The 25,482-nt window shown below is 41.6% G+C and overlaps 2 protein-coding genes across 3 annotated transcripts; one reads left to right on the plus strand and one right to left on the minus strand.

Moving 5' to 3' along the window:
• Nucleotides 1-3: 3 nt before the first annotated feature.
• On the minus strand, nt 4-3,831 carry birc2 (baculoviral IAP repeat containing 2). 2 transcript variants are annotated; one of them, XM_028982956.1, is made up of 9 exons: nt 3,675-3,831; nt 2,185-3,486; nt 2,014-2,113; nt 1,850-1,928; nt 1,649-1,697; nt 1,174-1,416; nt 792-1,046; nt 513-554; nt 4-367 (listed from the first exon to the last, which is right to left on the minus strand). In XM_028982956.1, exons 2-9 carry the CDS (start codon nt 3,077-3,079, stop codon nt 174-176), a joined length of 1,857 nt encoding a protein of 618 aa, XP_028838789.1. In that variant the 5' UTR covers nt 3,080-3,486; nt 3,675-3,831; the 3' UTR covers nt 4-173. The 2 variants fall into 2 exon arrangements, with proteins under 2 accessions (XP_028838789.1, XP_028838790.1); XM_028982957.1 differs by lacking the exon at nt 513-554.
• A 12,212-nt stretch (nt 3,832-16,043) lies between these two features.
• On the plus strand, nt 16,044-25,425 carry angptl5 (angiopoietin-like 5). Its single transcript, XM_028982989.1, has 7 exons — nt 16,044-16,182; nt 16,543-16,646; nt 16,718-16,811; nt 18,227-18,330; nt 18,479-18,599; nt 18,686-18,871; nt 25,089-25,425. Exons 1-7 carry the CDS (start codon nt 16,044-16,046, stop codon nt 25,406-25,408), a joined length of 1,068 nt encoding a protein of 355 aa, XP_028838822.1. The 3' UTR covers nt 25,409-25,425.
• Nucleotides 25,426-25,482: the final 57 nt, after the last annotated feature.

Below are 25,482 nucleotides of genomic sequence, written 5' to 3' on the forward strand. Positions count from 1 at the left end.
ACATAGCAGTTCACTACTTTATTAGAGCATGCACCAGCGCATGGTGTACATTCAACAATCTTAAATCAAAAGTATTTTATAATATATATATAAAACAAAACACCACAAACTGGCCCAGACCATCCCTGCCCTCATGGGTCCAACCAGCTGCTGGTGAGGAGCAGAAACCTGCTTTAGGAAAGGAAGGTACGGACTGTGCCTTTAACTAGGCCTCTGCAGATGGGACACTTGCGCAGGGAAGGTGCACACTCTTTACAAACCACCAGATGCCCACAAGGAATGAAGACAATGTTCACCTCCTTGTCCATGCACACTTTACATGTTCGTTCCTCTTGGAGTCTCCGCAACTGTTCCTCCATGGGCAAGTCTGAAAACAAAGGAAACATAGAGAGAAAAGCTGCACATCAGAAGCAGGACAATACACTGGCTTCAGGAGTCTGAACTGATTTCCACTGGTGCCATTGGGGATAAATCTAAAAAAAAAAAAAGCCTGTCTTTCAACATGTGTATACCTGAAAGATCTTGACTCGGTGATGCAGCTTCATTTGCCTGGGCTGAAAGTGCAGTGAGAAAAAGAATTAAAAATGGTTTCAAGTGTCTTGGTTGCTCTTGGTCTTAACCTACACCTACATGAACGACCTCTGCTGTTGCATCACCTTAGGTAATGTGGCCTTCTGTAGCATATGGACCTTTCAGGTGTTTGAAAAAGGGCCAGCAGACTGACACTGATATAGTCACAATGAAGCCAATGTTTTTAATTAAGTTTGTCTTGGTAAAGAAAAGTCCAATACCCATTAGTTCTCTCAAGAGGTACACATCGTTCTTTTTGATCCAGTTGCGGAAGACCTCTGCTGCGGCATTCCCCTTAGACAGGACCAGGTCTAGAAGTTGACTTGTCTGCTGCTTAACTGAGGTGCTGCTGCGTATTGTGTCATACTCCTTCTGTGAAATGACACTCTCTTCCAGGAGGTGGTCCATCAAACTCTGCACACTTTTCAGCCGTTGGGTCAGAGCAGTATGGTGTTTCTTCAAGAAAGTAAAGCCATCTATTTAAAGAAACATTCCCTCATGAGTTAAACCTGTGTAAAGTCTGATCAATATTTAATCATATTTATAAGACCATTACTAGCAGGAATCTGCAGTTTTACAATAGCAGTGTATAACAATCCAGACCTGAAGCCATTTCCTCTGCAAACAGCTCCCTCTCTTCTTCCCTCTTTTCATCTTCAGCACTGAGCAGATCAGATACCAGCTCCTGCACAGTCTTGTAGTTTTCTCCACTAGTGAGAATCTTGCTCTGGACAGTTTGCTTGACTAAGCTTCGTTCAAACCCCATTTCAAGGGCAGACTTCACCACGGGCGTGTTCATCATGACTGCATCCTCAGAACGTTCCTCTCCAGGCCCAAGGTTTACAACTGTTCAACAACAGGGAACAATCAGTGGTTTCGACTATAGTAATATACCAATATCAAGTGTTCAACTAAATTCCTTGACAAGTTAATTTATTTGATGTTTCATAACATTTGACTCAATATTAAGAATACAATGATCAACTAAAACACTTCATTTTCAATTACTTGTAAATCAGTCAGAAGAAATTAGAAATGATTAATAAAATTATTTTTTTTAAAAACACACAATCATTACCTGGTGGGTCAACAAATTCCCGGGAATTATTTTCTCCATTGGTTAACAGCTGAAAATGGAAAAAATAAGTTTTTCCTGAAATTTCAATACACTGTACTTTGATGAAAACACACATTTAAAAAACACAAAAAATTGTCACATCAGAATTGTTTCATGTTGCTGCTTTATTATGGCATCAAAGTTGACATCCAGAATATTTACCTGTTCAAACAGCCTTGGAAATCTGGCTTGAATCTGGTGCACAAACTCTTGCCCTTTTTCTTGTAGAAGATATTCACACCTGTGTAAGAGACAAAATACCAAGGTGAGGTAAAGGACTAGAAATGAAACCCTGCACTTACAGGCATTATATTTCCTCATGTTACCTGGGAAACCACTTGGCATGTTCCACCCATGGGTCGTCACCAGACTCCCAGCATCGCAGCCCTCCATCGCAGCAGAAACATTTCACATCGTCGTTGCGCCCTGCAAAGGGAATCAGATTAATCCGTTTCTCACACACACACGCACTCACACAGATTGGGTAATTTCCTCACCAACATAATAAAAGCCAGCCTTGGCCAGCTGGTCTGGTCTGACTGGGATCCTGGATGGCCAGTTGACAAATGTGAGAAGTCGTTCTTCACACTGCTGCATTGCAGAGTTGGACACATTGGTCAGTGGTCCTGCAGGGACGTTTTCTGCCCTCACAAACCTGCAGTTTGGGTAATGCCTCTGGTGCTCGGACAGCGCCCGGTCGCCAGGCTCCCAGTTACTGAGCTGCCCTCCACATGTGAAACAAGCCACACGGTCCCCCTGGCCCAAGTAGTAGAAGCCAGCTTTCGCCAGTTCAGCAGGGGTGATTGTGGACAGGGTCCAGTTCTGGAAGGAGTCCAGACGATCCTGTTCCCGGCGCATGCTGGGATTGTGGCATGTCTGAGGGCGCTGGTGTGACATGTCCTCAATGCCACGGGAGGCCAGTGGACTGGATGGTACCAGATTAGAGAAGCCCATGTTCAGGTAGCCCACCTGCTCCTCCAACTGGCCTGAGGACCCAGCTGCCACTGCTGCCTGTGGTGCTGGCAGCGGGAGACCCGAAGTGCTGCGGAGTGGTGAGAACGCGGAGTGCGATGAGGAAAGCAGGTTAGTGAATGGGAGGCTCATAATGAAGGAACAGTTTGGGGACAGTTGTTTGTGCCTTTCTGCTGGACACTCATTGGACTGCCAGTTCTCAGCAGTCACACTGCAGCGGAAACACTGTACCCGGTCCCCAACACCGGTGTAGTAAAAGCCAGCGCGGGCCAGGCTCCTCTCGGTCACAGCCACCGAAGCAGGGAACTTGGCGAACGTGGATATGCGGAACAATTCGGAGGAGTTGTCGTACTGTAGATCTGCAGGGGCACTGCTCCGACACAGGCCCATTAAAAAAGAACTCTTCTGGAGAATTTCCATTTTTTGGTGATGACTGGGATGTCCGCATAGTGAGAGAGGCTTGAATTAACACGTGTCACCAGGTTCAGCATGGATGTTAAAACTATAACCAGGTGTACAGTGGAGGGAACGTTACAAGATTAAATTAAGATCTAATTTGCATCTAATTACAGACGATGCGATCAGCCCGGGTCACAGGTCATGTTGGGAAATCTGACATTGTGCCCAGTCATTTTAAAACTAAAAAGTATTAATGAAACCACAAAACGACATAAATATGTTAATTCAAGCCTCTCCCCGTGTCAGACATCCCGTAGTCGGGGGTTTAGGTTGTCATGGTGTAAAATGAGCTCCTATAATGAAATGTAGAAAATGTTGCTCCTTTCAGGGAGACTTGGCGACCTTGAGATCTTCAGTGTCGCCAAGACCTGTGGGTTAAATTAAAGACAAGAATTACAAAGAATCGTGTCTCGATCCAGCGCCTCCCGAACAATTCCTCATTGGCCCGTCAGCAGCCGCCATTTCGACGCGGCTGCGGTTCTCAGTCACAGCGGCTGCTGATTCACGACACCGCGTTAAAACACGACACCCAAGCCCACGGATAAGAAGACCAGACCTGTTCTCCACGTCTCTTCCTTTTCCGAACCCAACTGAGCCGCTATGTCGCGTCTGTGCTCTTCTCTCCAGTTCGGGGAAAATGGCCTCGGACGGAAATGCCGTCTCGGTTTTATTTAAACGAGACCACGCACTTCCTCATTTCGCGTCAAATCCCCACGCACCTCGCTTTATAAACGCTACGGATTTCTTACTGCTACTGTGATACTGTGAGAATCCCCAAACTCTCTCTCTCTCTCTATATATATATATATAGAGAGAGAGAGTTTTGGGGATCTCACTATATATATATATATGTGTGTGTATATGTGTGTGTGTGTGTATATGTGTGTGTGTGTGTGTATATGTATGTATGTATATATAATAGTAATTGTTGTGTTAATGCCACTAGTTCTTCATAGTCGTCATCATCATGTGAATTGGGTAGAACTGAGAGTTGGAGAACTGGAAAGTTAAGACATGTCACAGGGAGTTTTCGCGGTGACTGCATTTTTCAGACGGAAAGATTTACAGTCAGTAGTTACAGGGACAGTTCCCCTGGAGACACTAAGGGTTAGGTGTCTTGCTCAGGGACACAATGGTAGTAACTGGGTCTTCTGGTTCATGGGCGAGTGTGGCACCTACTGGGCTACTACCACCCTAAAAAACAGAATTTTTTTAACGTATGATAATGATTCGGACGACGTGTGATTCTCGACAATTCTAGGTCACGATTAAATGAAGGCGGTATTTGGTTCAAGACCTATATGATCGCTGGCCGATAGGTTTTACCCGGATCTCACGGTACTTTCCAGTGGACGAGGAAGGGACTTCCCCCCCACTCTAGAAACTGAAATAGAAATGCATTTCTTTCACATTGTGAAACTGTAATACACGTATTTAGTTCAAGTTCAACTTTATTGTCATTTCAGCTACGTACATGTTAGACCGTACAGAGTGAATCGAAACAACGTTTGTCCGGTGCTACAAGTAACATTTAAACAAGTTAAATACTGACATAAAATGAATAAACAATGGACAAAGGCAGTACAAGACAAGCTGTGCAGCAGTAACAAGAGAACATTTAGACAACAAAGAAGACAAACAGCACTAAAAACCAGTAAAATAAGTAGGTAAGCACAGTAACAAATATGCAAATGAAACTGTAATAAAATAGAAGGTAGAGCGTGTTTCCTGACTGGAAAGTACCTGAGTATTTAGGTGTCTGATGGCCTATGCCATATCATGGTGTAATATAACCTATATAGGTTCCTATAATATGGCATGGAGACCAAATGTAATCTTTATTAATTTGATAATTTCAAATATTATTTTTAAGCATTTGTGTATTATGAAATTAATAAAGACTTTTATGAATTAATTTCCAAATTGATTAAAGAGGGACCAGAGAATTAGCAGTGTGTAGCCTGCGTTCATCATTCAGCCAAGTAAAGTTTGATAGGTTTAAATGTGTACATTACACATTTGTTTGCTTTGTCCCATTTATGTGATTATTTCTGTCAGTGATTCTGTTTGTTATTATAACTATCTGTCAATAGTCTCTGTTATACTCTGAAAGTGAAGTGATTGTTTGTTTGAAGTGAAGTGTATTGTTGCGGTTCTTTCTAGTGTATATTTTTGTTTTTTTGCATGGGAACACATGTGCAAACCACAATAGAATCAGGAGGAGCTATTGGATATGGGTTTCAACATAAATTCAACTATGACACATGATCATGCAAGACCACCGGCACTTCCTGGATTAGTGTTGGGGACAGCAGTCAGCAATGGCAGATATGAAAGTGAAAGCGATTTGATTGTCATTGGGAAACACTGCAGCACAGCACAACATAATGTGTCCTCTACATTTAACTCATCAACTTTAGTGAGCAGACATGAAAGGCAAAGTTTCTGGGTATGTAACTGTTACAAACCCAGTAACTTTGTTTCTATGACATACAGGCTCTGCCCTCCAACGGGCTTCCCAATTGAATATACCCGGGAAGACCAGTGCCGATTAATGTACTTCCAGCTGTGCTTAATGAAACCATAATTGGGGTGTACTGCCATATGGTCTGCTATCGCATCAATATGACCCCTATCCACAAGAATTTGGTTTTGATAACTCTCAGGAATAATCGTAGAAGAAGTATTCTAGTAAAAGTAATAAGCCTATATATTTATAAACAGCCTATAGCACAAAATTGTCAATAGTTCTCCTGGTGATTCTACAATTTTCTGTTTTGTGACAAGAATCGTGACAGCCGCCCATTCCAGGAAGCACAGTAAAAATAAGCAGAGGGAAAGACAACACGCAGGTAAGCCAAGCACCCCTGGTCACAACATCCTTGCTGGCGCATGCTGGGAGAATGGGTCGATCCATGGTGAGACAATCCAGGGCGTTGATCTTCAGATGAGGTGTGTACGACAACGTAGAAGCGAGTGAGGTGGAAAGTGAGGAGGAAGAACATGGCTATGTATGAGTACGCTGGGGGAAGAGGGCAATGGGTAGTCGCCAGCCAGCAACTCCGCTGCCGGTCCTACCTTGTGGGGAACACACCTCTTCAACTCGGATGACGGACTCACCAACCCTCTGCCCGGACATTCCCCAGCAGGACAACAGTCACAATGTCCTGGCCCGTTGCAGAGTGTCTACCCTTCCTGGCAGCCACCGACACCAGCTCCCCACACACACTGCCACCAACTTCATCCACACACCCACCACCACCAGTGAGGCGCAATGTCCAGCCCAACACAGGTCAAGACCGCCATCCCTTCCAGCCACCTGCCTCTCATACAAGCTCCAAGAGGCCGCCCTTCAGTGATGCCAGTGAGAAGGGTGTCTGCGCTGGTCAGCTGCTTGAGGGCCCTGGCTCCACCTCTCCTGCCTCCAGTCTTGGAGATCATGGAACCTGATGACCCTCTCTTTTGTTTGTCTGTGTGTGTGTGTGTGTGTGTGTGTGTGTGTGTGTGTGTGTGTGTGTGTGTGTGTGCGTGCTTGTGTGTTGTGTCCACCAGCTGAACAGAACCCCAGGGAGGAGGGGCAGGGACTGCATTTGCCCAGATGGCACTACCCTGTGTACATGGTTGCCGGAGGGTCCGGGACCACCTCCCTGGGGGCAGCAGAATGGATTACATATTAGCTTCAACTGCTTCCTTCTCTGAGTTGCACAATGTTTTGATCACTCTCTGTCCATTGTTGGGTCACAGTATAGTATGTGAAATTAATTCAGCCTTTAAATCTTATTATTTCACTCTTATAAATCTGAAGCAACATTAGATACTAATACTTGTAACAACTTCTTTCTTGACCTTCCCTATATTACTAGACAGGAATCAGAAAGTCTTAATGAGTTGAGAAGGGCTCTTGTCATTATAAAGAAAGGCAAAGCCCAAGTTTGGGACGGTATTCTACCCAGAGGGGGTAGTAGTAGTACTGAAACAATTTTATAAAGTAAAAGTATGTTTAATTCGCTTAAATACCAAAGTAAAAGTACCCATATAAAATCTACTTGAGTAAAAGTAAAAATGTACTTTGTAGTAAAATGTAGTAAAAAGTAAAATGTACTTTACGTTGAGTAAAAGTTATTAAGTTACTTTCAATTACTTGATGTACAAAATGACTAATCATAAATCCAATACAGCACTAGACATTTTAGTTTAACTTTGTCAGTATAATGTGCAAACTATGTTCAGACCACCCCATTAAATATTTTTAAGCACAGTTGGCCACAAAATTACCAAATTCAAGGTAAGGCAACAGGCAAAAAGCACATACAGTGCATTTGGAAAGACACACACCTGTTTTTATCCTTTCCCACAGTTGACAGTTCATGTCAGAGCACAAAACAAGCAAGAAGGTTACAGAAAAAAATTCTGCTGCTTTGAAGGTCCCAATGAGTGGTGGCAGGATCATGCTGTGGGGATGTTGATCAGCTGCAGGAACTGGTCAGGAGACTAGTCGGGATAGAGGGAAAGATGACTGCAGCAATGTACAGCAACATCCTAGATGAAAGCCTGCTCCAGAGCGCTCCTGAACTCATACTGGGGTGATGGTTCATCTTTCAGCAGGACAACGACCCTAAGCACATAACCAAGATATCAGCAATGGCTTCAGGACAACTCTTGTGTCCTTGAGTACCCAGACCAGTGCTCAGACTTGAATCCGATTGAACATCTCTGGAGAGATCTTAAAATGACTGTGCACCAACGCTTTCCATCCTTCAGAGATGCTGCAAAGAGGAATGGACCAAACTGACCAATAATAGGTATGCCAAGCTTGTGGCATCATATTCAAAAAGACTTGAGGGTCTAATTGTTGCCAAATATGTATTGACAAAGTATTTTGCAAAGGATGTGATTTACATCCTTTCTCATTTTTTTTAAATAATTTTGCCAAAACCTCAAGTAAACTTTTTTTCATGTTGTCACTATGGGGTGTCGTGTGTAGAGTTCTGAGAGAAAGATGCATTTAATCCATATTGGAATAATGTTGTAGCATAACAAAATGTGGAAAAACATGTGCTGTAAATACTTTCCAGATGCACTGTATAGGCTGTTCTACATGCTCTCAGCCTGCAGGCTGTAAAAGATTAGGAAACAGACACTCAGTATTGAAAAACTGATTCACTGACTAATTATCTGTATTACATTCTCTAACAGCAGCCAAGTTGTCATTTGTGTCGAACAAATTGTGAATTTGTTATAACATTAAAACAAAATATGACTTACTCTTTGATTGGGTGGTAGTAGCCTAGTTGGCAAAACACTCGCCTATGAATCAGAAGACCCAGGTTCAAACCACACTTACTACCATTGTTTTCCCGGAGCATCTTTGTTTGGGTCAGACATTTTCGTGAGATTTCATTACAAGTAGCAGAATAACGTGAAGAATTCCAGGATACCTTTTCATTGGTTGTTATGTTGCGTTTAGCCCAGATACAATTCTGCTATTTTCTGATTAACTGTTGTATAGGTTTTTTTCTGATATATTGGCTGATAATTATCCAGCACTAGGACCCAAAGGAGATGCCTTGTTTCATGGTGAAGCGCTGCTGTCCACGGTCTGATAAATATGCTGCGTGCAAATCTGAGCAATTTCCTTTCAGTTCAGGCGGAATTTTTTTTTAGGCATTTAATTTTTTACTCAGTAACAGTTTTTTTCCCCTAATGTAGCGAAGTAAAATACTTGGGTCAAAATGTAATTGAGTTTAAGTAAAATTGCCTATTTTAAAAAAACTACTCAGTTACAGTAACGCGAGTAAATGTAATTCTTTACTTTCCATCTCTGAGTTATAGCTCACCTTTTGGGACATATTCGGCCCACCACTGTTGGAGATGAGTAATACCGCGCTTGGAAAAGGTTCTTTCAACTCCTTTGCCAACACTAATTTTTTAAGCCAAAGAAAAACCCTTACCAGTGCAGTTATTATAGACCCCTCACTCCCTTAATGGTGACATCAAACTCTATGTCAAAGTACATACCACACGTTTAGAAAAATATTTAGCAAGACTAGTGCATAATGATCAAACTGGATTTATCAGGAACCGACTAACATCTGATAATGTACGTCATCTTTTACATAATATAATACAATCAACTAATACAATTGATCTCCCTTGCTCAGTTATTTCAATAGATGTGGAGAAAATGTTTCATAGATTAGAGTGGTATTATCTTTGGCCACTTTGGAAAACTTTAATGTAGGCTCACAATTTATCAAAATGATCCAAGCCCTATATGCAATGGTCTATACCATTTCCTACATTCAGGGGCACTTGGCAGGGTTGTCCCCTCTCTCCAATGTTCTTTTCTCTTTCTCTCAAACCACTGGGCTCAAACATCCTTCTGTTTTCCTTATTTTAGTAATACAGGACACCGTATATCATGATGATATTCTGCTTTATGTTGGTGATGCAGGCTCCTCTCTGCCACATAAACATCAATACTTAAAATGGACATACTTCTTTGTATTAATTTTTATTCCTCTATGATTCTCCTGGCACCTCCAGCTGGTTATTGGAAAAAGTTACCTGCTATAATATCCAAATTCATATGGGCTGTGAAGAAGCTTTGTTTGAAATTAAAGACCCTTTAACAAGAAAGGGAGGTTTCTTTAACAACAAGGGAACTTTGAGATATACTCTTGGGCTTTCCTCCTTAGACCTCTCTCTATATGGTTTAATCCTGGTTGAACCCTGATCACTCTATTTCTTGGAGACTAATGGAGGAGAATCTTGCACAAGCCCGTAGACTTGAAGACCTGACGTATGTTTGTAACAATACAGACAGTGCTAAAAACCAGTGAAACAAGTCATGAATGTGCAGAGTAACAATGTGCAAATGCTGCTGTGGTAAAAGTGAAGTGATTGTTATTGTAATACACCACAGCACAGCACACACAACCAAATGTGTCCTCTGCTTTTAACCCATCACCCTTCGTAAGCAGTGGGCAGCTATGACAGGTGCCTGGGGAGCAGTGTGTCTGGATGGCGCTTTGCTCAGTGGCACCTCACTGGCACCTTGGCCGATCGAGATTCGAACCGACAACCTTCTGATTATGGGGGTCTAACCGCTAGACCACCACTGTCCTTAGTGGGCACCACTGCCCACCACTGCCCCTACTGCTCCTAGGGGCACTGCCCCCAGCAAATCTTAGCATGTCACAGGTGTCTGATGGCCTGTTGCATTGCATGGTCTGGATAAAGCTGTTGCATAGTCTGGCAGGAAGGGCCTGAATGCTTCGGTACCTTTTTCCAGTTGGTAGGAGGGTGAAGAATGCATGTGAGGGGTGCGTATAGTCCTGCACAATCCTGGTTGCTTTCCGGATGCAGCGTGTTTCCAACAATCTTCTCAGATGTCCTCCTGTCCTCTGCAGATCTTGCGGTCTGATGCAGTGCAGTTCCCAAACCAGACAATGATTATTCAACTGATGCATGCTCTCAATAGTCCCTCTATAGAAGGTGGTGAGGATGGGTGGTGGGAGCTGGGCTTTCCTCAGCCTCCACAGGAAGTAAAGATGCTGCCATCTTTGTTGCCTGTTGAGCTGGTGTTGAGAACCCAGGAGAGGTTTGTCTCTAGATAACCACCAGTATGTTCTTGATGATCTCCATTGTGTTATTGTGTTATGTCTATTTGTATATTGTACCTCTGCACTATTGTATATACAGTATGTCTGCGCTAGAGAAGCTACTTTTAATCTCATTGTACATGCGTACAGTGACAATAAAAGGCATTCTATTCTATTCTATTCTATTCTATCATGATGGGTGTAAGTGCAATGGGACAGTAGTCATTAAGAAATGACACTGAGGACTTCTTTGGCACAGGCAAAACAGTGGTGCTCAGTGAGATTTTAAAGAGGTTGTGAAAACATCTGCCAGCTGATCTGCACATTCTCTGAGCACTCTTCCAGGGATGTTGACTCTTCCAGGGCCGTAATCATAAGGTTATAAATGGACATCTCAAATGGCATAAGCACTCGCCGATATTTAATTTTCCTCTCGTGATCAGTTCTGTACCTACTTCTTTTCCTCAGTGACAAAAGAAGGGGATTCATGTTTTGAAAGACTTATAAGGCTTATGTGCTTTCAGTGACCTGCAAGTTAAAAATACCTACCTGGTCCATAATTTTTCTTTTACAGTTGAGATATGCCATGAAGGCATATGGTGTTCCAAAACACCCTTTACATACTTAATTCACCCTACAAAGCCAAACACAAAGGATACTTTATGCATTTTCTTCTAACCTACATGTGCCTTTACACCATATTTATTTACAAAGCACTTTAACACAACAAAGGAGTGTAAAAAGTGCTGTATAAGAACACCATACAAGAACCACGTCACACTGGGTTAAAAGCCAGGGTGTAAGAGTGAGTTTTTAAATGAGATGGGAGCCTGTCTGACACTGATTGGTAGGGCATTCCATAGACGTGGGACGGCCACTGCAAAGCCGCCTCTGTGCTTGTAATGTGACCGAGGAACAGACAATAGTCTCTGGTCTGAAGACATGAGAGAACGGGGTGGAGTGTAAGAATGGAGTAGGTCTGAAAAATTGGCTGGAGCCGAGCCATTTAGTGATTTAAAAACAAATAAAAGATTCCACTGTCATCGTCATATTCAATTTGAACTATTTAAATTAAGTGAAATTAAGATTCAAATATATTCAATTTGAATTAGTGGTGGGCCGTTATCTGCGTTAACGTGCTGCGTTAACGTGAGACTCTTATCGGGCGATAAAAAAAATATCGCCGTTAATCTATTCACAAAGTTTGGTTGGGAGCTGGGTCTATATTACGCAAGCTATTGTGCCGGAGTTAAATGGTTACACTAGATTTATAATTTCTTCTTTCTTGTGTCTTTTAGTTTCTTATTTCCTAAAGACTTTTATTTTGTTTTTGAGACCCGGTTCAGGTCTCTTGGACACATGGCGTGAGCTGTGAGAGGTGCGTGGGGTTTGTGTGCAAAAAGTTATTTCTTTCATTTTAATTTATGTACATATTAGGAATATTTTGCATGTGTGTTATTTTGTGAATTTTTTTATGTTCCTTTAATACTGTATATTGTAGAGAGAGGTGCAGAAACACGCGATGTTCTGACTCTTTTTGTACAGAATACACTTTGCACAGAAAATCTCTTGGGTGTCAGCTCATCATTTGTGGTTCAAGAAACGAAATCAAAAAGTTACACAACGCAAAAGAAGAACCGCTACACTATGATGACTTTCACCTTGATATTTTAGTGCGGATGTATACCTAGTCGAATTGCACTGTATACGAGTCTTCAAACTGTGAAATTACCACATCAAACTTGACGTTGTAACATGGATGCAGCTATTTAACTGAATAAACAGTTGATAAACACAAGTACATCTTATTGAACATAATTTATTTTCATCACCAATTATCATAGTAGAACAGCTTTCTCAAGCAGTTTGTGATGCATTTTGGAAACAGGAGATGAGCCCCTGGTCTAATGCGCCACCTGGCTTGAGAAACCCGTTCTCAAAGACTTACTTTTAGTCATTATTTGGGTAGCACACATATTCTGATATATCTAGAATCTAAATGAATTTCGCTTACTCTAGATTAATCTAGATTAATTCCAAGATTACAGTGAGATTAATCTAGATTAAGAAAATTAATCTATGCCCACCTCTAATTTGAATGCAGTATTACTGGCCCATATACTTGCCCAATATCAGCCCATAGTGGCATTGCTGAACCCCCTGACTACACAGGTCCAAGCTTTTATGCTTGCCTTATGTTCAAATATTTAAATCTACTTTTATTCAGTTTGGTTTTCAACAGTCTTTGTGTGTTTTCATGACTATAGAATATCATGGTTTTCATTTAAGCAGCATGCAATTTAAAACAAATATATGCTACTGTACCTGTACCTTGCTGTCTGTACTATGGTGGCCATGGTGGTCATGGCTTTGGTGGGCCAATATCTTTCAAGCCAATAACTTTCAAGTTCAACTTCAAATTTATTTCTAAAGCACTTTAAAACAATGCAGTTGACCAAAGTTCTGTACATAGACAAAACAAAAAGAGATAGACAGTGAATAAAACAATAAAATAATAATGACCAGAATAAAATAGTAAAACCAACATCTCAGACAGATTTAAAAGCCAAGGAGAAAAAGGATCTCCCTCTTAAGTGTCTTGCTCAGGGAAACAATAGTAGTAAATGGGGTTTGAACCTGTGACTGTGGTCTTCTGCCACAGTCAAGTCAAACCAATTTGAACTATTTAAATAGTTAAATAGTCTTAGGCAAGTGTGTTGCCTGCTAGTCTACTACCACCACTTTACATCACTTGACAACTGGGAAGAAATGTAAAAGATGTAATCATGCAAATTCAGGTACGCACTCACAGTCATGCTGGAAGCTTGAGAAAAAGTTGCAGCAAGGGGAATGGGCACTGGACTAGCTGGAGAGGAGGACCGGAGGCGCTTGACCTGAGGGAGGGAGACTGAAGGTGAGGGGGAACATGTGTGGCAGCATGGCAGGAGGCTGTCACGGGAAAGGAGGCCGGGCTGAACCGGGCAGGGGCAAATAGGAAGATGGCTGGTGTGGTCCATCAAAGCCATCAAGAAAAGGCCTAAAAAGAGAGATCACTGCTCAGAAGTGAACCTCTCACAACTGAGCCTTTTTAACTCTTGGGCAGAGAAGTTAATATTCATCCTCCTGAGTACTGGTGCCTCCCTTTTAAATGGTAACAAAACTCCGCTCCTGATTGGAACATTTCACTCAGTACAATTACATTGGGGTGATGCGGTCATATGAAACTCAACAAATTACTGTACCATCAGCCTTCCACTGAACACACAAAACTATTTACCATAATTTCACATTTTAGACAGACCTAGCAAACATGGGTCACTCAACATGCAATGTTACCTTAAACAACAGATAATTACTTGCAAACAGGACCTAAAATGATCCCGGAATGGGAGCGCACTCCTTTAACACTGCTTTCCAATGAGTGCTACAATGGCGTACAGTAATTAGTTTAAAAATGGCACATTTGTCCTTGAATATGTGCGTGAAGTTAACATTGTATTTACTATTGTACTTTAGTAAGTACTTTGTATTTACTATTGTATTTACTATTGCACTATTGTACATAAACAAAAGATGGAGGGGCGCCCATGGTGTCACACTCACAAAATATCTATTTTTTCCTATTCTCAATAATGTGTGCTCTGTAGTAAATGTAAACGCTGTGTTTATCCTACTGATAAATGCAGTACCCCAAGCTGTCTAATATCCATAGTTGTGCAATGTCTGTAAATTCACACAAGGATCATACAAAAATATTAAACATAACAAATAAAGTTGACTGATAAACTGGAAATATATATCACATATAATATTTAACTTTTCTTCATGTGAACATATTGACATGAAGTTTGTGTCCAACTTCTGATTAAAATAAAATGCTTGGGCAAAAACTCTCCATGGCATTGACCTGAAAGTGAATAAAATGATTTACTGGAGGTGTTATCACCACCATTCATATAATGCAAGTCTCTAATATAAATAAACACTTGTTTTTTGCAAGCAACAGTTTGGCAAAAAGGAATCTACACAGTGGCCCCCCCCTCCAGGAAGCCAGTGTCCTGCATCTCACACGTGTCACATTTCCTTTCAACATCTGCTTTTCATACTCTATACCAGATGCTCATGGGATCTTTTTTGCTTTGTGTCTGTTGAGACCTGAGGTTCCGCATTAGCTGTACTGGTCAGTAAAGTAAATAAAAATGATCTGGATCATTATTCTGTCACTCTTACAAATCATCAGTGCATCAGTAAAATTCACTGTGGTAAGTTTTTTTCTTTAATCAATACATAAATTACATTTGTATGTAGTAATGTATGAGTAATGTCTCAAACGGCATGCATATGTATGATACATTTTGAAAATTACACTTAAATACAGTTCATATATTCTTAGCCTTGTGGTAAATGTTATTAATTATAATTATTTGAATTTCCAGTCTGGTCTATGCTGGTTTAGTGTCCCATGAAGCTAGTGTTCTAGTTTGTTCTCATTAATGTTCTGGTTCATCATACTATACATAACAATGCTGACAACATAGCCAAAAATGTGCTAATAGACATTACCGTTGTTCCAGCAATAGAAATTTATTCAGAAAAGGACTAAAAGTGTAAAACACACAATGTTTACATAATGTTAATGTTGATATTTAAATATGTGCTAGAAGAGCTGGGGGTTGGTCTCTCTAAACTACAAGCAAATGTCTACAAATGGAGAACAGTATTGTATTGCTGCTCAGAGAACAATAGGAGAACAGAGTCTCTTTCTCTACATGAAAAAAAAGGAAAAATGCTTTAAGCAAATCAATGTTTGACGAATAGAGGGTTACATTAACAAAATAAGTTCATAGGTATACTTTGTAGAGCCAGAACTGCTGTGATCCATTGAGGTAGTAGTACCAAGACATTTGTAGCAGATCATTTAAGAACTTTGTTTTCTCCAAAACATCCCATAGATGCTCAATTGAATAGATGCTCAATTGAACCTTCAGACACCTATTTGGAGTAGCTAATAGCCCTTTGGTGGGATCAGACCAGACAGGCTAATATTTACTCCTTATGCACAATAATGAGTCTTGGGTGCCCAGGACCCTGTGGTTAATTTTCTAGCATTGCTTCTTTGGACTTCTTGGAACACCTCAAAAACCATGCTGTGTATGAGATTGTGATTCTATATTACTGGGTCATTCAATCAACTTAACAACAGACTCAATAAACTCTGCATTATCAGAGGCTGGTGACATTTTGCTGACAGTCTCGGCTGAATACAGCATAAGACTGAATTAACTACTATGACAACATGTTATATGCAGGATGAAACAGAAATGCCTGAAAAACAGTCAGTGACAGAGGAAGAAGTTTCAGTTAAAGGCCCTGGTAAGCTCTCTTCTGTGCAGGAAAAGTGCACAATGCCCTGTGAGATGGCAGCTGGACTAATGGGAGAAGAAAAGGACTTGCTCTGTAGTACGTATAATCCTTATAACTGCTCTGTATAAGAGGTGATCCTGCAGTGCATGCTGGGGCACTTATAACTTTTAACTTATAACAAAACATAACTACCTAATGAACAAATGAAACAATTTGTTTGTAGATTTGGAATTTATTTTCTAAAACATTTGTCAGATCACCATCAAATAATTGGTTTGTGGATATATTTTTATTAGTGTAGAAAAAGGAACGCATTCCACATATTTTAAATTTGCGGTTTTGATTAGATCATCATTTATTCAGAAGTGGGTGATACATGCCTTGAATGCCATGAGCTGTGATTGTGTGTGTATTTTTGCTAAGAAATATTTAGCAAAATATGTATATTTTGAGCAGGTAATCTTGAACAGTCCCTGGTGTTGTACACAAGGAGTACAAGAAAGATGATTAGAGAATTAATAGATGAACAGCAGAGATCATTAGAATTTCTTTCCAACCAGGTGAGAATCTCATAATTTTTAACTTACTCGTGCATTTTCCCCATGGTTTCATGTGATTTTTGCATTTCCAGGTGATGGAACTTGTGTCCAAAGTCAGCATTCTCAGCTCAGATGTTCAGAGGGGTCAGACAGAAAGCCTGTCTGTAAAGTCTGTTCACTCGCATGGTAATTGACCTCAGAAACAACAGGGGATGACAGGACTGAGATGGAAAAATTATATAACTGCAGCATCAGGCAACAACTCACTAATGCTAATAAAGCTGTAGGCAGTTTGTGGTCAAGAAGACACACCCTTTATTTTCCTAAACAGCCCTAAGATGCTGAATTAGCATATAAAGCTCTTTTTCCATCATGGACTGGTTCATTCCTACAATCAGTTCTCTTCCCTCATGCCTTCCACTCAACACTTCCAAATGTTCCAACACATGCCTATGTCATGCACACTGGCCTAGAGGTGTGGCCTGTAGTTTCTGAAGTGTGACCTGGGGGGGCTACTTAACACCAGCAGGAAGTGTGAAAATATTTTTAAAGTGCATTCCTCATTTTTATGGCATGGTGAGTTACACCACCAGTCAAAAGATTGGACGCACCTAGTCATTCATGGGTCTTGCAATTTTTGCTTAATAGTACAAAACTGAAGACACATAACTATTGTATGCGTAAGTTCATGAGTTTTTAATAATGCTATTTGGCATTAATCTTAAAAATAATTTAAAAAAAGTATTTTATAGTTTTTCATTTTTTACAGTATTGGTTTTGTGGTCTGCTGCTTCTTTTATTCATTTCAATTGTGGATACAAATTGTGTCTTTCTTGTGGCAGAAAGAAGATAAAAACTTTTTAAACATGGTTCAAGCACCAGCCTCTAAAGTCCATTTACACAATATGCTATTAATATTTTTTTACTTGTTTAACATATCAACATTAATGCATTAATTTTGACATGTCTACATTAAACCTAAAAATTTCTCCTCACCAACGCTTTAGAAATGTTCTTCATAAAATAAATAATAATCACATTGATTTAAATGTTAATGCATTTGTCAGGTAGAATATTGTTGTGGATTTTTTGGTTATTTGGTGTTTTTTTATATTCTCGAGCCATTGTCAGCCCACCTCTAGCTGCTCAGTACAATTTTTTGTTGAGGCTATACATATTTTCCATGGTTGTCTGTACATGTTTATGCTAATGTTTGTGTAATGTGGAGTATTCATTGGTTAAAGAACATATAGGCCATTCTGGGTGGTGCAGGAAAAGGAGAAGGAGCTTTATTTCAATAGCACCTGGAATGTAATTTACATAAAACCAAGTAAAAACAGTATGTATGAAAAACAAAATGTATGAAAACTGGTCAGGGAGCAACAGAGACCTACAGCAACATTGAAGGAGCTGCAAACATTTCTGGCAAGTACTAACTGTGTACTAAATGTGAGAACAATTTTCTGAGTTCTCAATTTGTCTGGACTATAGGGTAGGGTAGGGTAGCCAAAGAAATTATTATCACAAAAGTGAGTGCATCCCTCACACTCTTTTCTCAGGGTTGATTCATCAAACTAATTCCAATGATTTCACTTTTGAAGGACAAGACTGTTCAGTGATAAAGGAAACTCTGAGTCCTGCAGTTTCCAAAGTACCCAGTGGAATCTATATAATCCACCCGGAAAATGCACACTATCCATTTGAGGTAATTATCAGTTATGTATTGGTTTAATCAGCTACTTTTGTACTGGACACCTGTCAGATCTGCAGATCAATTAGTTCAGAAATACATATTGTCTGAATTCCACCATGCAGTAGAAATGACTGTAAAATGCATGTATGTTTTAATTCAGGTGTTTTGTGAGATGGATTATATGGATGGTGGGTGGACAGTCATACAGAGGAGGACTGATGGTCTTACTGACTTCAAGCGAATGTGGTCAGATTACCTTGAGGGATTTGGACACCTTCCTGGTCAGTGTCACCCATTCCTAAGGAGTCAAGTCCATGTAATTTTAAAAAAGTATCTGAAGGAAACAGTATTCTCTCTGGCTGTGCAGGTGAACACTGGTTGGGTCTCAGAAAGGTGTTCAGTGTTGTCAGCCAGAGGAATACCCACTTCCAGCTCCACATTGCCCTGGTCTCAAAAGAAGACATAACCACATATGCCTCCTATGATCAATTCTGGGTTGAGGATGAGAGTACTTTCTTCACGCTTCATCTAGGCAGATATGCAGGCAGCGCAGGTCAGAAAAACACAAAAATTACAAAAGTACAAATGCTGGTTGCACAGTGTGCTCACCCTTAAAGTAATTCTTTGTTGAAGCCTTTTGATTAATTTACAGCATTCAGCCTTCTTGGGTATATACCTTCCATTACAAGACAGAGGATTAACCCCAAATAAAACAGCAAAATCCATGGTGAAAAGAGAATTTACAAAGCATCAAAAGGATCTCACGTTTAAAAGGTAACAACCAGGAAAGGGTGTCAAGGTTACAACATTATGTATACCATGCAACACAATGAAGACAGGCATCAAAAGTGGAGAAACTATAGGACAAGAGTGACTTTGCCAAAACCTGACATCCCTCCAAAATGTCTGAAAACTGGTCAGGTAGCAACAGAGACCTACAGCAACATTGAAGGAGCTGCAAACATTTCTGGCAAGTACTAACTGTGTACTAAATGTGAGAACAATTTTCTGAGTTCTCAATTTGTCTGGACTATAGGGTAGGGTAGCAAACCACAATTCCAAACAAAAACACCAAAAGAATCCCACGTTCATGCTTCCGGTAAGATGGCAGCGCAACAGTAGCTCACAGCGGCCTCTCTGGTTCCACAATGGTGGGTTTTTTTGTATTCTTTTTTTTTTCAGCGCAACGAAAGAGACACATGGGTATTGGGGAAAACGATGTCCATGTCTACAAAAAAACTCATCCAGCTTCGTCATCCTGCTGACATACAGGATGAATTAAGTGAAAAACTGTGCGCGCCCGGACTGCTGCAGAGAGCTGACCTCCAGGCCCCGGTGTTGCCTGAAGTTGGTGACTGAGGGAAATGCCGCTGCACACGGTGTACGAGAAACCGAAAGTGTGGGGATCCGTGTTAGGCTAAGAGCTAATCCCAGCTGACCGGCCCTCCCGTCAGCTCTATTATCCAACGTCCGATACCTGGACATTAAACTGGAATACATCAAGCTACAGTGGACTACCCAGCGGGAATATAAAGACTGCTGCATCTTTGTTTTTACTGAGACGTTGCTCAGTGACAGAATTCCGGATGATGCCATTGAGCTGGATGGGCTTACAACATTTCATGCCGACCGGAATGCAGCACTGTGCAGTAAGACCCACGGCAGCGGCTTGTGTTTAAATCAACACAGGATGGTGCCAGAACTCTGTGGTAGTCTCTAGCTACTGTTCAGCGCTGGTGGAATTTGTGACTTTTTTTATTTACTGGCGAGAATTCACCTCAGTTTTTATAATTGAATTGTAAATTCCACCAAGTGCTAATGCAAAGGAGGCGCTCTGAATGCTGTACATTCATATTAGCGATCTGCAGAATGCACACCCTGTCGGACAGTTCAGGAGATTTCAAACATGCAAATATGAAGTCAGTTCTCCCTAAATTCTATCAACATGTATAGGCCAAAAGTTTGGACATACCTTCTCATTCAATGTGTTTTCTTTATTTTCATGACCATTAACATTGGTCGATTCTCACTGAAGATATCAAAACTATGAATGAACACATGTGGAGTTATGTACTTAACAAAAAAAACCCATCTCGATTGGGATCAGGTCCGGGTAACTGTGGAGGCCAGGTCTCCACTTTTTGTTTAGTACATATTTCCACATGTATTCATTCATAGTTTTGATGCCTTCAGTGAGAATCTACCAATGTAAATGGTCATGAAAATAAAGAAAATGAGAAGATGTGTCCAAACTTTTTGCCTGTACTGTAGATTTTGCGACGAGAGAGGATAACACACTGCATCTTGACCCCCATCTCAGCCTATCAGACCACATCACTGTTATGCTAATTCCAGCATACATACCGCTCGTCAGATGCACAAAACCGATTCTGAAGCAGGTGAGAACCTGCGATGGCAGAAGCCATTCCTTCTCTTCAAGACTGACTGGCAAATGTTTAGGGAGGTTGCAACCAACGGCGACAACACCATCAACTTGGAGGAATACACGATATCAGTGAACAGCTACATCAGCAAATGCACTGATGACTTTACAGTCTTTAAGTCCATCAGAACAAGATCAAACCAGAAGCTGTGGATGACTGCAGACGTATGTTAGTATAACCTCTGCCAGATGCGCTGAATGACTTCTACGCATGATCCAAGAAACAGAACACTGTGACTGCTAGGTAATCCAACCCTCCTTCCAGTGATAAACTGCTGTGTCTAATTAGATTAGATTAGATTCAACTTTATTGTCATTACACATGTACAAGTACAGGGCAACGAAATGTAGTTTAGGTCTACCAGAAATGCAATAAGCAGAAAGTGCAGGATACAGTTCAAATAAGTTATATATATATATATATATATATATACATAAAGTGATATGTGCAGGACAAAGTGATATGTGCAGGAGTAGTACAGTGCAGTGATTATCAGGAGTGTATGGGGGGGGGGCAGAGGAGTTCAGCAAGGAAACAGCTCTGGGGAAAAAAGCTGTTCCTAAGTCTGCTGGTTCTTGTCCGTGGTAGCCTGAACCGTCTGCCTGAAGGCAGGAGAGAGAACAGTTCGTGGGCCGGGTGGGAGGAGTCCTTAAGAATACTGTGAGCTCGACGCAGACAGTGCTTCCTCTGGATTTCCTCAATGGATGGAAGTGGAGTCCCTGTGATGCGCTGGGCAGTTTTCACCACCCGCTGCATCGCCTTACGCTCAGCAACAGTGCAGCTTCCATACCACACTGTGAGACAGCTGGTAAGGATGCTCTCTATTGTAGAGCGGTAAAAGTTCAACAGGATGGTAGTGGGTAGCTTGTTCTTTTTAGATGTGGGTCTCCAGGAACTTGAAGGATGTAACAGGCTCCACAGTCATCCCATTGATGTGGATGGGATCATGCGAGCCTCTTCTCTCCCTCCTGAAGTCCACAATGAGCTCCTTGGTCTTGGTGGTGTTTAGGAGAAGGTTATTTTCTGTGCACCAAGTGGCCAGATGCTGGACCTCCTCCCTGTAGGCAGTCTCATCGTTGTTGTCGATGAGACCTATTACCGTGGTGTCATCTGCAAACTTAATAACGGAGTTTGATCCATGCATAGGTCGGCAGTCATGGGTGAAGAGGGAGTAGAGGAAGGGGCTCAGCACACAGCCCTGTGGTACACCAGTGTTGAGCATGACAGTAGTGGAGCGGATGCGGCCTGACCTTACATGCTGTGGTCTGCTGGTCAGAAAGTCCATAATCCAGTTGCAAAGTGAGGTGTTGATGTCCAGGGCTCTAAGTTTAGAGATTAATTTAGAGGGGATGACAGTGTTAAATGCTGAGCTGAAATCAACAAACAGCATCCATGCATATGTGTTTTGCTTGTCCATGTGTGTGAGTACAGAGTGCAGCACTATGGAGACTGCATCCTCTGTGCTCCTATTGCTGCGGTACGCAAACTGGTGTGGGTCCAGAGTTGGTGGGAGAAAGTCCCTCAGATGTGCCAGGACTAACCGCTCGAAGCACTTCATGATTATGGGTGTGAGTGCTACAGGGCGGTAGTCATTCAGGCATGTTGGGCTAGAATGTTTCGGCACTGGAGGTAATGGAGGTAGATTTGAGGCATGTTGGAACAGCTGCTTGGGCGAGAGACATGTTAAAAATGTCCGTGAATACGCCAGCGAGCTGCTCTGCACATGCTCTAAGTACGCTCCCCGGGATGCCGTCTGGTCCGGCAGCCCTGCGCGCGTTGATCCGACTCAGTGCAGTGCAAACATCTGAGGAGGTGAGTATGATGGGCGAGTGGTCGGTAGATGAGGTGATCTTGACAGTAGGTTGCTTGTTGTCTCTTTCAAAGCGAGCATAAAAGTCATTAAGCTCATTCAGAAAGAGGATATTTGTGGTTGTGGGGGCTGAGTTGCTGGGTTTATAGTCTGTAATGGCCTGAATGCCCTGCCACAAGCGTCGAGGATCAGCATTGGAGAAGTGCTCCTAATCACGGCAGACGAGAGGAAAACTTTTCGTACAGTTAAGGCTGTGGATCCAGACAACCATGACAACCATCACTGATTCTGAACGTGGCCATAAAAAGAATAAAAAATAAGAAAGGGTGGTAGTAGCCTAGTGGGTAACACAATCGCCTATGAACCAGAAGTCCCAGTCTCAAATCTCCCTCACTTCCATTGTGTCCCGGAGCAAGACAAACAGTCACAGTCAACAGTCAACAGTCACCCTGAGTTGCTCCAGGGTGACTGTCCCTGTAACTACTGATCGTAAGCCACTCTGGATAAGGGCGCCTCATAAATGCTGTAAATGTAAATGGCCAAAACAAAGGAGATGATTGTTGACTTCAGAAGACAATGGAGGTGTCCACTCATTACTGATCATCGACTGTTCCTGTGTGGAGATCATCAAAAATGGTGTTCCTCAGTGTTCATCATAGATGAGAACTTCAGCTCAACAGCCAAGAAAGCCCTGCAGCGTTTCTTATTCCTGTGGAGGCTGATGAAAGCCCATCTCCCACCACCCGTTCTCACCACCTTCAGTACAGGGACCTTTGAGAGCATTCTAACCAGCTGCATCACTATCTGGTTTGGGAACTGCACCATATCAGACCGCAATACCCTACAGCTGATAGTGAGGACAGCTGAGATCATCTGAGTATCTATTCTCTCAATAAGGGACATTTACCACACATGCTGCATCAGGAAAGCCACCAGCATTGTGAAGAAATCTATGCATCCCTCACATGCACTCTTCACCCTCCTACCATCCAGAAAAAGGTAACGAAGCATTAGGGCCCTCACTGCCAGACTCTGCAACAGCTTCATCCCTCAAGCCATCAGACACCTGAACACTCAGGGACTCACTCCTCTGGACTGACACACACACACACACACACACACACACACACACACACACACACATGGGGCAGTGGTGGCCTAGCGGTTAAGGAAGCGGCCCCGTAATCAGAAGGTTGCCGGTTCGAATCCCGACCCGCCAAGGTGCCACTGAGGTGCCACTGAGCAAAGCACCGTCCCCACACACTGCTCCCCGGGCGCCGGTCATGGCTGCCCACTGCTCACTCAGGTGATGGGTTAAATGCAGAGGACAAATTTCACTGTGTGCACTGTGTGCTGTGCTGCTGTGTATCACATGTGACAATCACTTCACTTTATTATTATTATTATTATTTACACTCGCATTACCTCTGTTATATTGTAATATTATCTATACTTAATATAATCTATTAATGTATCATTCAATTTTGGCACAGCAAAATTTGCACTATTTGACTTTGCACATTTATTATTAATTTCACCTCATTGTTGTCTACATGTTTTTTGTTAAATGTTATTCTTGCACTGCCTGTGCCCCCTGTTTGCACATTTTGTAGCCCGGTTTGTCTGTGTTGCACACGTGCACTTTATGTCAGTATGTAACTTTGTCTAATCGTTCAAATGTTACCAGGTTCTGGAGAAACAATATTTTGTTTCACTATGTACTGTCTAACATGTATATAGCTGAAATGACAATAACGACAAAAGCTCAACTTCAACAGGAACTTTTATACAGCTTGGGCTTTGGTCAAGGTGAAGGAAATTATTCCAGTCACTTTTTGCCCAGATGTGACTTGTAGAAGATGTAGATGAATTTTACATTTCAACACAATGACCACAAAAGTACTTTGAACACCGTGTGCCATGTCATATTGTTGTGCAAGCTAGTGTCTGCCCCTTCAAAATGTCCAGAGAACTACATGATGTTTTTGTTCTGATTGTAGCAAATCAAAGCATCTAAGCAAATTTAACTCTTGTATTTGAAAACATCATGTCATATAATGTATAAAAATATATCGGATGTACCGTGATGCATCGATAATCAAGGCATTGATAATCATAATCAAATTGAATTGTAAGACCAGTGAAGACTTACACCTCTAATAAATAGTTCTGTGTGTTGAACTGAAGAGTGCGGAGAGATTCTTAACACTTTTGCAAGTAAGAGTACCAAGACAAGGTCAGCCATGCTGACTCATAGGCCCACTCTACCCATGAAGGGTGAATGCTATAATTACATAAAGTGGTGCTTCTAAACCAGCTGAAGTATTGGTTTAAGGGTGTGCACTTATGTAACATCTTGTTCTACATTTCTTATTCTTTTTTTCTCCTTACATATTTGTTTGCTGTGGTCTTACAAAACCTGCCATTTTAACAGAGGGTTGTAAACTTCTTATAGCCACTGTACTGTCATTATTCATTTCTACAGCTTCCTTAATCATGATTGCATGGTTTTACAGGTGATGCCTTCCGTGGATATGATCAAGAGCAGAATCAGGACACTGCCCCTTTCAGCACGTCTGATGTGGATAATGATGGCTGCAATCCTTTCTGCACCTTTGATGGAAAAGCTGTGGAAAACTGTAGCCTCTATCAGAACAGCACAGGATGGTGGTTTAACCAGTGCGGACAAGCAAATCTAAATGGTTCTCCTTCAGATGATGACCGGGCAACTCAACCACATATCCACTGGAACACCTGGACTCAGAATGGTGTTCCTGTTCAGATCAAGTCTGTATCTATGATGATTAGGAGGAAGAATGTGATACACGCAAATTAAATTCAATTCAGTACATGTGTGAATAGTCTGTCTTGTTTATTTATAAAGTCTGTCAATTAGTCTAGCCTGATCCA

This window comes from Denticeps clupeoides, chromosome 6 (genome assembly GCF_900700375.1).
Source record: "Denticeps clupeoides chromosome 6, fDenClu1.1, whole genome shotgun sequence".
Lineage (NCBI taxonomy): Eukaryota > Metazoa > Chordata > Actinopteri > Clupeiformes > Denticipitidae > Denticeps > Denticeps clupeoides.

Excerpts from the sequence above, each read along its gene's own strand:
- birc2 (XM_028982956.1), bottom strand. The coding sequence starts at position 3,079 with ATGGAAATTCTCCAGAAGAGTTCTTTTTTAATGGGCCTGTGTCGGAGC. Across the intron at positions 1,929-2,013 it reads CATGCCAAGTGGTTTCCCAG|GTGTGAATATCTTCTACAAG; the intron begins GTAACATGAGGA and ends TCTCTTACACAG. Across the intron at positions 1,698-1,849 it reads TTCCAAGGCTGTTTGAACAG|CTGTTAACCAATGGAGAAAA; the intron begins GTAAATATTCTG and ends TTCCATTTTCAG.
- angptl5 (XM_028982989.1), top strand. The coding sequence starts at position 16,044 with ATGCCTGAAAAACAGTCAGTGACAGAGGAAGAAGTTTCAGTTAAAGGC. Across the intron at positions 18,600-18,685 it reads GGGATTTGGACACCTTCCTG|GTGAACACTGGTTGGGTCTC; the intron begins GTCAGTGTCACC and ends CTGGCTGTGCAG. Across the intron at positions 18,872-25,088 it reads CAGATATGCAGGCAGCGCAG|GTGATGCCTTCCGTGGATAT; the intron begins GTCAGAAAAACA and ends ATGGTTTTACAG.